Consider the following 14,129-nt stretch of genomic DNA (forward strand, 5'->3'; position numbering starts at 1 on the left):
TAGAAATAATGGCATATCTTTACTTGAAAATAATGGCCCGCAATTAGAAAATTAACTTTCAATTTAAAAAGTCAATTTTCATCTCAAGGTCAAGTTTGCTAGTGTGAGCTTATTGGATTTTGCATTGAACAATATATTCATTAACATACAGCATGGTGTATTAAACCAACTGTATCTTCATCCTTATAGAACCTTTCAGTTTCTTCTCAATCAATTACACTTAATCAAATGTGTTCTTAATGTCTAGAAATGTAATTGTGTGGTGATTAAGAGACGACTAATCAAGATGTAAGGGCAAGTCGTTTTATGGCACATTTGAACTGTAACATTTTTTCAGGGAAATATTTTAGAGCAGCTCAAATGTCAAGAGAGCAGCTCAGATGTCTTGTTTGCTCAATTACCATCTCAGTATAATTGTAGTCCTTATTTACAAAGGCAAATTATCAGTAATATCATCATAATTACTTTGGTTTGCGGCTACAGCCCTAAGGCAAACTCAGCACACATTCTGTATTCATGTGTCATTGTCTAGTAAAAGAAGCAAAGCTTAAATAACAGAGTGATCCGCTTTAAAGAATTAAAATATCTTCACACTGAGCTTCCCCAGAGTTTCCCGCTCCTCCATCGTCATTTCATTTTCATTGCACGGATGAACATTTTGCTCATTAAGTGTTGTGGTTGGCCACATGTACAGTAATACACACACTTGATGTGGAGAGGATTAAAAATACAATTAAAGCTCTAGTTTTGCCAAGTAATATATGTTTATCTCTAGTGAATTGTACATCCATAGGTCAGAGGTTCATCTTATCTAAGACCCACACATCTCATATCAGCAGAGATATGTCGCTCTGTCTAATCATGAGAGTATAGTACGTCTGGATAAGCCAGCCGAGGATGTTCCCATATCACTAACACCTCATGGATTAGCAGCCTACTGACAGGCCAGCTGTTGATCTTTTGGCTTCATCCTAATGCCACGTAACTCTTAGATGATCTGACTGGTATCAGAAAGGTTTAGATCAACAAGTATGTGTGGGGAGTTTTTAGTTTGATGGAGCGTATAAATGTATAAGAGTAGGGCAGAAAGCTGCATACTCAGCACTTTTGCTCAGCATTTGTGCTGAGGAAAGACAAAGAGACAGAGAGCAGCTGCATTGCTTATGTAATTGCAGAGACGTAAATAGTGAGGGGCACAGGTTTGCATCCACACACGCACACACGCACACACACACACAGACACTCACATATAATCAAGTGGCACAGCGGTAATCGTCTGCTGTTTGGACACTGGACAGAAACATCAGGGGCCAAAGTGGTCTCTCTGACAGCTACAGGGCATCTAACATAATCCACACATGAACTAGTTTGAGCATGCAAGATAGACACATACACACATATGCATCCTGGATGTCAGAGGGTTTAGGAAACACACAGAGGCATCTAGCAGAAGGACACAGGACATAAGAACATCTGCTTACATATTTAGATGACACACACCTTAAGCTTCATTAGTGCACCCAAAAATATACCCTTTGCTGTCTCCACCAGCTCTTAAAACCCATGTTGGGCATTTACTGCTGTACTCAACACAATAATGATCAAACTCTGTGGACTTCATAAAATTTCCATACCATCCCATACGTCCTCCAAAGACACTATTGTCCCAGATGGCCACAGAGGATTACCATGTGTGTAATTATGTCCCATGCTGTTATGGGCTTTAGCTCTCTCTCTTATGCACTCCATAGGCTTCATGTGCTGCCAGCAAGTTTGCTTGTTTGCATTACGCAGCCTGTGAGCCTGTAAAGCTGCACTCTTCATGCTCATCAACACAATCATCAACATCAACACAGAAGATAACGGATTCCTCAGAGATGATTGTTATCAAATCCTGCTGGTGCGGCTTATAATTTGAAAAATGTGTAAAGTATCAGGAGCTTAATGGTGTTTTCAGCTCTAAAGGCGCAGGCAGATATATGCTCATGTTAGTGACCATTTCCTTGTAAAGAGCTACAACTTCAGGTGGTTTAGTACTTTTAGAGAGTGTATGGATCAATAGGTCACATGATTTTGATTGACAGAATTAACTGTCCTTACTTTAGTTTCCTATCGTTTATAGTATACAGGAAATAGTACTGTGTAGGTATGTGTGCACACATTGCAAGTATACTTCCCTGTCCTCAGTGTTTATGTTGTGCATTGGTTAAATATAGATTTTGTGTGTGTGTGTGTGTGTGTGTGTGTGTGTGTGTGTGTGTGTGTGTGTGTGTGTGTGTGTGTGTGAGAGAGAGAGAGAGACAGAGAAATAGAGAGATGGCCACCTGGGGCCTGTCCTCCTTGGTTTCCGTGGCGATGTCACAGTGATTAACATGCAGGTATGTTAGCAGCTAGTTGTCCGCTTCTCCTGCAAGTCGAAGCTTTTATAAACACACCAGGAGAGCTGGGGTAAATCGGGGACAGCTGCAAAGCACTATGGGAAGGCAGGTGATGAATGACCTGAAAAGTTTTGTCACCCCCCCCCCCCCCCCCCCCCAACCTTTTTTTTTCTTAAGCTTTCATGACAGTATTGTAATAGTCTGCTGTTCTTGTAAAACCGCCCCATGTGAAAAATCAGATTTTGTTAGTATAGTAAAACATTGTGTGTGATTATTCATTGTTGGACTGTGATGGAAGTGTCTGCACAAAACAAGAAAAGTGAGAGAGAACACTTTATGGATATTCTTAGCCAGCAATTATTCTCTGCATGTCTGCTTCTTACCTCATTATTTTTAGCTCTACCTGCACGATAAAGGTCCTCTTGTTTTTGTCCTTCTTCTGCATAATGTGGTGTTTTTTTATATTTAGTTAATTCCTGACTGTGATGCTTTTCTAATTATATGCGTTTGTAGTCTATGGTAAGAGAGAGAAGTGGAAGTGACACTGAGCTTTTGCTGGATTGCAGAGGCATGCAGACTTATTAACCCTCTGGGGTCTTATTAGTCATCTGTGATTGCAAAAGCACTCACTTTTTACTTTTAATAAAATCTCTCTAACCTAATTGTATGTGGCAACTTACTTAAAAACTGTCCTGCAGTGCACCATTCAGCTGGTACAATGAATCAGCACTTATTCTTATAATCAATCCAATGGCTTGATTTTAGCTGATTTACAGTCATGCTTATATCAATCAGTTATAGAGATGTACTGTATGTTGTGCCCTGAGCATTTAGAACATTACAGCAGGTTTATTGGATTTGGTAAAGCCATGATCTGACCACAAGCACACTTTAATCATTTTGATCATTGCATATAGTGAAGTATGTGTTTGTATTATATTTGCTGTTTTATTGTGTTTGCATATGTTTTATTACTGAACAGAAATTAAGAAATGGACTGATCAGCTTGGTGGAAGTGGTGTGGCAGGACAAAATGCTGGTTTCCATATATATATTAAAAAAAAACACACACACACATAAAAACACATCAAATAGTGTTGAGCTATATTCTTGATTTATTGCTTTTCTTGTTGTATGAAAGTAAACTGGACTTTTTTTCACTAGCTTCTGGCATTTTACAGATCACACAAATAATCAAGAAAATATTTAGCATATCTTCCCTAGAACCTTTTTTATTATTTGATTTATCTGTCGGGCACTGAGCAGATTCACTGGAGTAGATTTGGAGTCCTGCTCAAAGGCAACACAATGGTAGTAATGAGAGCTCAAACTTCAGGGCCACTTCTCTTAACTTCAAGTCCACATAATAACATATAATGAAACCAGGGACTTTACTCACACAATCCTAGTTTTGACTGTAAACGTTTGTGCTTCTAGTATTTTTTCTTCCTAAAGTGAATCCACAGCTTAATGCTTGTTGCGTGTTGTATGCTTTTGAACTATTTAATGTGATGCAGTCACACTGCTCACAGACATGAGCATGTTGAATCATGCAAAATAACAATCAATAGTGCCAAATGTTGAGCAAAACAGCTCAATAATCATCTCTCAGGTCTGATGCAATTGAACACAATCTCCATGCATGTGTATAATCAGTTGTATGCGGAGCTGTATGTGTTGGCCTGTTATAAACGCTGTGACACTCTGAGTGGGATTCTCCACTACCTCTTGACTATCCTCTGAACAGCTCACAGTCATTTAGCTCAATTACCACTAAGCAGAGATGGAGCCTCCACCACTGGCGTCTTCTAATGGAGTTCGACAACCACAGCCACAGAGACCTCCAGTCAGATAGTACAGCACCCAGTAAGCGCTGATACTTTCGCAGGTTGAAAGCCCGCTCGTCTCCTGTTGAATATCATAACAAAGGCTTAGCCGCAGCTAATTCACGGGGACTTTGTGAAGCCCACACACACTCACACACACACATGCATATAAAAGCAGGCCTCATATCCTAGTCAATCTAATTAAATGCTGTGTTTGATGATGAAAGTTGGGTGTGATGAAAGGGTGTGCGGTGTTCAGAGGTGCTCTGTGAATGCATCCAAACACTGGATCTCTCCTCTACTGTTAATTAGAGCACGACAGGGAAAGGATTAAGGGTCGGACACCTGTGGCTGCTCGGTTTGATTTCACCCTGTACTCTATGTGTGTGTCCGCTTCCATGATAGTTATGTTTGCTTGCAACTGTTGCATAATATTGTGTATAGCACTTGTTATCACAGAACTTGATCACTCTCGAAAAAACCCAAGAGAAATATTTCTTCTGAGCTAGTGTAGATGCTGCAGCATCAACTCCGTAATCGACCACACATCTCATCATCAAAAATCTCAGTATCCCTTAATCCAGTGAGCCTGCTTAGAGATCGCTGACATTGCTCTGTACCATTTTTTCACTAATGAGCTCATTCATATCCTGTGTGTGTGTATGTGCTGGCATATATTTGCATGTATGTGAGTGGCGTGTTTGATATCCTAATGCCTTTTGATGTTTAATTCACCAACAAGACTAGAAAGACATACAATCAGAGGAGACACACAGCAAATGACAAGACATGTATTTACTGCCAGGAGAACAGGCAGGCACAAACACACTTCATATAACATCAGTGAGCTTCAAAACAGCACAATAAAAAAAAACATCTGAATCTGCATTTAAACATCCTTTTTCTTCTGTTGTATAGAAAACTCATTTAACTTCTCTTTAATATCTGTGTTTAATGTTCTCAGTGTGTATCGACTGCCTGATTTACAGGCTACAGTATAAATCTGTCTTGTTCATAATGAGGCTACAGTGGGGAAGTCTGAAGGCAATGGCCTATTAAACACTGACAGGCTGCTGCACGCGGACAGACAGAGAGAGAGAGAGAGAGATGAATGATGGACAGTTAGTGCAGGTGCCAGTTTCTCCCATCACAGTCACAGTCGCTCATAAGATACAGACACACACTCATAGTGGCTGAGATATAATAGAGGAGATGTTAATAAGCAGGTCATTGTGATGTTTTCGAATCCAGCTTTCTGTTATCTGCTTTGTTTTCACTCTCTTCTACATCTTGCCCATATTCCTCATATCCAGCATGTCTACTGCTGTTTTCTGCTGTTGATGTATCTCATGTCAGCTCTTCCGCCCCTCTGTCCTCTGTCTTCTTTTCTTTTCTACTGAGTCACAGCTTCATTATTGTTTTATCAGTGTCAGAAGACAGATTAGTCCTCGACAACTGACACGATTGATCATGTGTATCCAATCTCCACCCCGGGACTTCTGTGGCTCTGTGTGTGTGTGTGTGTCTGTGTGTGTGTGTGTCTGTGTGTGTCTGTGTGTGTCTGTGTCTGTGTGTCTGTGTTTGACTGTGTGGGAGAGAGATTGTTGACAGTAACTGTTTAGCAATCATTTGTCTATCTGACATCAGAGGACTTGTTCTGTAACATATTATTCTTTTGAAGACTACAACCCAAATATTCCTTTTAAACAGGACAAAACAGTGTTAGATGAAATTATGCAGATAATTGAAATAAACTTCCAGAAGATCTGGAATGTCATGGGTGCCAGAGACAATCCAGCTGCTCCTGTCTACTGTAGTGTTATACTCCAGGATTATGCTGGGCTCTTTTCTGTGCTCCATTAATACATAAGGCCTGTTTCATTCACTTTGCTACATGCATGCTGCAACTTGCAATGTGAGATCATTTTCTCCCATGTTAATTTTGCCATGTTACAATAATAAAAGTACAACCAACAAATCAATCTGTAATTTGTGAGCGACAATCATTTGTAGAAAACTGTGAGACTGACATGTAAGCAGTGCACACAAGGACAATATTCTTTCTGGTACCTCTTTCATCTCTTAAGTGTAAAATTCACTGCATGTATATATAAGCCTTTTTTTTTAAAATAAATAATTAAATAAAACTCATATGTAGGGCTTAGGGTTAGGCATCATTCGTTACTGACACTTACAGCAAAAGCAGCTTTTCCTTTCCCTCATTTATTTGTGTCACTTCTTTTCCAAAGATTGTAAAGCAGGAGGAGGGAGGCTCTGTTTTCTCTTCTGCTAACATATACTAATTAGAAAATACAAAATTAAGATAAGAGGGCAGGTAGTCATTAATGACAGTATAATACAAATCCACAAAGTGTTTGTTACCATCAATCAAAAAATGAGCAGCAAACGTGTTGAATATTTGTATAACACACAAGAATGTTGCCACGACAACTTTACACAATATTGGAAACATAGATGAAATGAAATGAAGGACTTTGAGTGCACATTTGAACCACAGCAGAGGCATGATAACTTTAACATCATTTTTTTTCCCTTTTTAATACCTATTGAAATTGTTTCCTTTCTGTCTGTTAGCTAAATAACACATACATTATATACGTTAGTGGCAGCAGGTTTGGTAGGTTCAGTTGTCAGTCCTCGCTCTCTGTGTAATTGTGTAATAGACAGAGCTTGTCTCCGCATTGTGGACACATGCCTGTTCACTGAGGCCCACGGTGGCTGACTAGCTGACTGTGCAAAGTGTCAACTCTTGGCCTGGAGATTTGGTGTTATTTCGACGCCACCCACCCGCACACCCACAGACGCAGACACACACAGATTCACACAGACCTGCTCTGTCCATCTGTCCATCCATCCTTCTCGGAGGCATTCGTTCTGACCATCAGTGTTTCTGGGTGCCTTGTTTCTTTTCACTGTACATCCACACTTTAACTTTTATCACTTTTTGTATAATTTTAACTTAGTTGTTTGCTTACAAACACCACACAAATCCCTTTCTCTGTCACTCATGCTCACAGAAAGATGCTAACACACTCACTGTTTTTAAACTAGTGCAATATGCAGTGTGTGCCCTTCATAGCCGTAGGTCAGACTGTTGCCTGTTCAGTCACGGCTGTGGGCAGTGTTTGTTTTGACTAGCCAGGCAGCACTGGTTGTTTTGGAGTCACACTACCAGGAAAGAATATTCTCAGCTAAAAGCATCTCTGGTCTTGTTCTTTTTCAACCTTGCAGCTGACCTTTAGCCTCGAGGAAAAAAGGAACATTTCTTCAGCATTTGAGTCTGGCTTTGAATTTGCTCCAGAAGATGTATACTGTAGCGCTGTTCATCTCTTTGTTTGTTTTCTTTCATTTTCACTACGTTCCCAGTGAGAGTGTTGTTGCCTTTTCTCAAACGCACACATGCTTAATTTTAGCAAGCCACAGAGTGATTTACCCTCTACTTGTTTTCCTTCTTCTCTCCACTGTTTGCTTTCTCTCCACTGATTTTCAAACCAATTATCACCATAGCAACTGTACAGTTGTTCACTTTGTTCCCCCCCAAGCCCCACATCCAGACAGACACATACACACACACACACACACACACACACACACACACACACACACACACACATAGACACACACAGGATCACTTTTTTTATTATTAAATTGAAGTTTCAGTGTTTTCTTGTTTGCTGATGTTTTTTGAAAGATTTAATTCCTCACAGACATGTTCAGGCACCATTTTGCTATTATCTAACATGTGTTTGTGCAGTGCATAAATATTTCGACTCACTGTTTGGTAAAACGACAAATACAAAGAAAAAAATGTCTGATGGAGCTTCACAAAAACAAATCAGTCCTCAAATCTGTTGGTATCATTATTATTCTCTCTGTTCCTAAAATGAGGATTCAGCATGTTTAAATTCAGAAATGGTCTTCTTCTCTTCCCTGTGCAAGATGAGAATCACTGTGCTGTGTGTTGTTTTTCTCTGCTGGACTTCATCAACCTTCTAAGCTGCTCGGGAGCATCACTCTTAACATGCAGATTAGTCAAATTTAAGGGACTCTTTCCTTTTCTAAGTAGATTTATATGAAACACTACTTTCCATACAAGAGGTTACGTTCTGCATGTGAGTGATCAAATGCATTCATTTATCACACAAAATTAAAATAAAATATTCAAATGCAAGATGAGTTTTTATGAGCCTAGAGTTACATCAGATTGGTGAACATTTCTGAGTACGTTCACCAATTTGAGTATCCTTTCATGCATATTTCAGCCTGATATTTTTCTATCTTTTGATCTTGACTGATTTTCCCAAAGCTTTCTTAGCAGCTTTAAAGCTTTAAAGGTCATTCGTCTAATGCAGGGCTGAAACTTTTGATGAATAATCTGCCATTTATTTTCTCAATTTTCTTTAGCTGATGAAATGTTAAAAATTTCTGTCAAGTAAAGCATTTCTCTAAACCCATGGAAATTATATTCATGTATTTGCTTGTTATTTCAACACTCCAAAATCCCAAGATATTGATTTTGTTGTCATTGTCTCTTTTTGTCTTTTTGACTGATCATCAAAACAGCATCATCACAGCTTTAGTCTTATTCTGGGCTCACACCACATGATATTAACCTGATAATTGCCTGAACTGACAAATGTGGGGGGAGACCAATGAAGAATGAATGCTAAACTTCATTTCAACGATTTCATAACCATTTAACTATCACACTCCAGTTATCTTTATAACTAATGAATCACACCTGTGTCACTGTGTGTACATAGTGGATGATAGTAAGTTTCAACATGTAGTCTGCATTTTCTCTCAGCCAAGCCGCAGCAAGAATCGATGGCTCTGTGATCACTTAGTCAGATTACACTGGCTCTTGTCCTTTTCTCTTTACACTATTAGAGCACAGCGGCCTGAACATCTGTAGAAATTCCTTAGGGACACTTTCGCTGAACATGAAGATCCTCTGGTTTCTCTAACGACCAGGTTAGATTAATCATATCACATCAAATGCTCAAACATGGATGATGATCACAGACTGAATAATGCTTTTGCTTATGAAGCCTTCAAAGAGGAAAATTACACTTTCGGCTGTCAGCTCAATTTGAAGCAGATATGAAGGTATAGCTCTGAAGGATGGATTAACCCCAAACATGAATCACATCAGCCTCTCCATTCTCCCCTTCACTTTTATGGTGATCATTTCTAATTACCAATTAGATATTGTTACCTCCGGTGACAATGTGCCTGTTAATGCCTGACTATAATTAGACAGACCCGTGTTTGACTCATTGTCACTCTGCTCTCATCATCCACTTCCTCCTCTTCTGCTTGATGTGGCCCTCGTTACGCTCCGAGGAATTCAGCAGCAGCATCATCATCTCGCCTCACTTCAACCAGCTTCCCCCCCGGTTTTGCCTCAGCAGCTCTGTCTTTTAGCATTGGCCTGCTCATGTCCAATATGAAGGGCTGAGAGGATGTTTGTCTGATAGATACAAACTGAAATGATGACCTATCAAGCTGGTTGTAATTTCAAGTTTTAAGTGTGCCAGTCTCCACTTCTACTTCTGTTCACATTTGATTTATTTGACATTTTTTACATTTATTTCTCAATGCTTCAGCTTCATGACTCACCTATTATAGACTGTAGATGTTTGTCCATCTGTTGATGATTGAGTCATGCATTCATTCTTCTCATAGCTGGCACAGTTCAGCAACAATAAAGACACAGACAGATCACCTGGGACAAGAATTATCTGCCTGTGAAGAGACTGTTATTAACATTTCTCATTGTGGACGGCTCAAAGGGTTTTAATTCTTAATTAACATTCATAATAAACACTTGAATAAGCTTTCATGACAACTTCAAAGACATGTTTTCTGTAGGACATTTAGGCACTGTGCTGCATTTTGACTCTATGTAACACGGGCCCGGTAACTCTGTTCAAAGAAATGTCCACATTTAAGCAAACAGTCGATGTTAATGTGGCAGCGTAGGCCACGATGAAAGCTGCCAATATTACTGCCTCTCTAAGTGTTTGCACATTTAAATATGCATATTATTGTGGTAGAAAAGCTTTATTGTGTTGTTGCAGTTTCACATGATTCTCGTGGGTCTGAGCCTGACTTTAAGCACATAGAACTTGTTTAGACTTTGCCAGAGATGTATGGTCATTTTAAAGTCTCTGCTCTGTGTTGTGTCTTCCAGTAACAGCCAAAGGCTCAGAGTGACTGTGAGTGGAAACCCTGCCATTTCAGTTTTACCCATGGCTCCCCAGAGGAGGGAGCACAAAGAAACAGTGACGCAGGGTGAAAAAGAGAAAACATATAAAGGGAGATGAGAGAGAGGGGGAGAGAAAAGAAGGCTTGCCATAAAAGTGAGAAACATCCAGGGCTCGCTGTCCAGAGACTTGGAAGAGAAGGGAGTGAGAAAGATAAAGTCAAAAAGAGAGAAAGAAATGAAGAGGAGGGAGATACTATCTTCTTTGGTCCCTGGTGTCTGCTGTTTTCAGTCAGCAAGTCTCTTTTAAGATAAATCCAATGTTCTCACAATTGAAAAGTTGAAAAGACTGACTGTACATGCAGTCAGGGGGCGAAAATGGGTTGCAGGAGGAGGGAGACCCAAGAGAGAAGACTCAGGACACAAGGGGCATGTCCACAACGCCATCTGTTTTTTTTTTCTTCTGTCTCAAGATGTGCCTCCAGGAAAGGCCGAAGGAAAGGAGCAAAAATAGCACTCTTACTCAAAGGAGAACATGCTAATTAGATTTTTTCCGGGACCCTAACGCTACTGACTCATTTCCCTGCCAATCACACCCTAACTACTCAACAACTTCCAGACTCCCCCTCCACGTCTCTCTGTTGTCATCACCTTCTCACTCCTCTCCTTCTTCTGTCATCATGTTGTTTGTGGAAAAAGGGCACTTTTTAAATGATGTGGGCACACTTACTCAGTCAGTGGCCTGTATAATTACACGTGCAGCCATTCTGACACATTTCAGCGTGATGGAGGCGACGCTGGTGGGGGTTTATCCACCCTCATTTGCAGGGCTTTAATTACAGCGATGTTTGTTTTGTGGTGATTGTAGAAATTAGCTAACCTCAACTATCACAATACTGACTGGAAAATATATGAAATGATTTACAACAAAAAGTGATTTGGCAGTGTTTCGAATTGTTTTTGATTGAATGTCTATCTAGTTTTGACTGAGATTTCTTGGAAACCTATCAAAGCATCAATCCCCAATTGCTCATTAGTGCAATTTTTACTCAGCCTTAGAGCCAGATGTTGTGGCCAAAATAAACAGTTGCTCTGTCAGACTGTTTCTGGCGCCGTACAATTGCTGTACGTTGTGTATTTTTGCCGTAAAATCATTTGAGGGGTGAAACAGGGAGGATGCTGGGAAGGCTTCCAGGATGATAAGATGCAGAGAACTGACACTAAGCATGAAACACTCGAACCATACACGTTCCCACACACTCCTTCCCAGACTGGATATTTCTTTTTTTCTTTTCTTTCGTCAGTCTCATCCATCGATGAAATGATGAATATTATGAAGATTATTCCTAGTGTGATTTGCATATAATATAGCTAAAACTCAGCTCCCCTACATAGCTCTTTGAAATCCATTATATCATTAATCTCAAGCATTAAGGCGATGAACAGATGTTGTAAGAAATGTCTATTTATGTTCACTTTAACAGAAATGTTGCAAAAAGTTGCCCTTTGAATGTTTTCCTGATGGCTTTGGCCTCAAGAAATGAAAAATCTTTACCTAACATTTTCCTTTTAGAAGCAAAACTAGCTAAAGGCTGAACATGTTGACAAGGTGAAAGCTATGGAATTTCTTAATCTTAATTAATCTTAAAATTATTATATTGCATATTTAATTTGATACCTTTTCTACAAGAGAACAAAGATAACTTACAATACAGATTATTATAGTCGACAAGTGAAATGTATCAACATCTATTGCTGTCAGTTTGAGCACTGAGCTATAGCATGCTAACATGTCATAGCTTCACAGAACCACTAGCATGACTGTAGACTCTTATTCTTGTTTTCTCCAGCCTTCAGGTGGTGTCTATGTTTATTTTATGACCCAGGAGTGATTTAATTAACACATTGCAATGTCAGATTTGAATATTACCTTTGCTTGTGCCTTGATAAACTTCCAGGATAATAAAACTCAATCTTTCCTACTTCCACAGGACCCAAGAAGCAAGCACAAGTTCAAGATCCACACATATGGCAGTCCCACCTTCTGCGACCACTGCGGTTCGCTGCTGTACGGGCTCATCCACCAGGGGATGAAATGTGACAGTGAGTACACACCCTTGTATGTCGGTGTGGGTGTGTGTGTGTATGTGTGTGTGTGTATGTGTATGCTGCGCTGGTTTCCTACAGTCGACCCTAATGAGAACAGATGGGAATAGACTGTTACTGTACTGCACTCAGCCACATCTGCAGCCCAGGCAGAATTCACTGTCCCGCCCTGCGCTCCCATTCTTTCCGCCCACACTCCTCTATCAACTCTTCCCTTAGCACGTACGACCTCATCCTGTGCTGTATCTTCCACATTTTGATTTGCCTTTTCTTTCTTCTTTGCTTTTCTTTTTCTTCTCCTTCTACTCCTACTCCTCAGCATGCTCTTTTTCTTATCTTCCTTTTCTCATTTGCATCCTTTACTGTACCCTGTCCCCACCCTCCCCTCCTGTTTCCAAGTCACCCCCGTCCATCACCCTCCCTCCCTCTCTTACTCTGTCCATCCATCTGTGGGTCTCGGGTGGCGGCCTCATCGCAGATGGTAATGGGAGCACACCAGAACAAATTGGTGCGGGGAGGCCATCGCTATTACGAGTTGCTTCCCCATCTCCCGTCTCTCCTTGTCTCCTCCCAGCATGTCAGCTTGACGAGCCTGCCAAGTGGAGGGAGGAAGGGACGGAGAGAGAGCGGGAGAGATGGATGGTTGGATGGAGTAGAGGAAAAGTGCAGGAGGAGGGAAGAGGAGTGCAGAAAATACAGCAGGGGGAGGAGGTTAGAGAGAAAGTTAGAGGGCAGAAAAGAGACAGCGGAGGAAACGAGGGGGAAGAGGGGAACAAATGTTCTCTTTTCCCTCTGGTCCCTCATCTGTTTGCCTTTGTTGAAGCGTGTGTGTGTCTGTGTGTGTGTGTGTGTGTGTGTTAGAGCACAGGGAAGGGTCACAAGAGAATTATCTCTTTTAGCCTCTTTCTCATGTCACGGTTAAAGCATAATAAATATTAACATATTACTTCTCATCATCAGCCCTCCTGTTTAAAGAGGAGCTTTCCAAATTTACCTAGAGACTATTGTTAGATAGTCCTTTACTGTCCATGTAAAAGAGCATTTGGGGACTTCCGGTGCACCCCCATCATGGCGGCATAAGAAGTGAGCTCCCCGACTGAGAGTTTTAGAGGGATTTATGTGTCATTAGGCAAATAAAAGACCTGATAAGTATTACCCAGAAATGGCACAGATTATGACAAAAGGAAAATATGGAAGAAAATCTCACCGGAGTCAGACATTGGAGGGGACGACGAACAAGTTCCGTTAGCATAAGAGCTAACGGATCAGGATGAAGAGCTAACCCAGTCAACAGGTGAGGAAGAGGCGAGGCTGATTAGCCAAAATGAAGAGGCACAGTCCACTCAAGGTATGGCGAACCTGGAAATACTTCAAGAGCTACGAGATTTTCTGCATGAAAACTCAGACAACCGGATTGATAACTCCTGAAGTTACAGAAAAGGTTTGAGGCCAGGTTGGTGGATCAAGAGGGCTTTATTGAGACCCTCCTAAGAGAAAAGCTGGAGTTGCCTCCGTCCCTTCACCTCCATATTGAGAGGGCTCACCGGGCTCTGGTGTCTCGTCCCCCCCCAGATTCCCCACCGAGGTCTA

General features: G+C 40.7%; 1 protein-coding gene across 2 annotated transcripts in view; it reads left to right on the forward strand.

Moving 5' to 3' along the window:
- prkcab (protein kinase C, alpha, b) overlaps positions 1 to 14,129 on the forward strand; it is a 98,956-nt gene that overhangs the window by 51,893 nt on the left and 32,934 nt on the right. For both annotated transcript variants that reach the window (XM_053338023.1, XM_053338024.1), the window contains exon 4: positions 12,425 to 12,536. In XM_053338023.1, the coding sequence (XP_053193998.1) occupies positions 12,425 to 12,536 (112 nt within the window). The remainder of the gene's footprint in view (positions 1 to 12,424; positions 12,537 to 14,129) is intronic.

Source organism: Scomber japonicus, chromosome 18 (assembly GCF_027409825.1).
Source record: "Scomber japonicus isolate fScoJap1 chromosome 18, fScoJap1.pri, whole genome shotgun sequence".
Taxonomy (NCBI): Eukaryota; Metazoa; Chordata; class Actinopteri; order Scombriformes; family Scombridae; genus Scomber; species Scomber japonicus.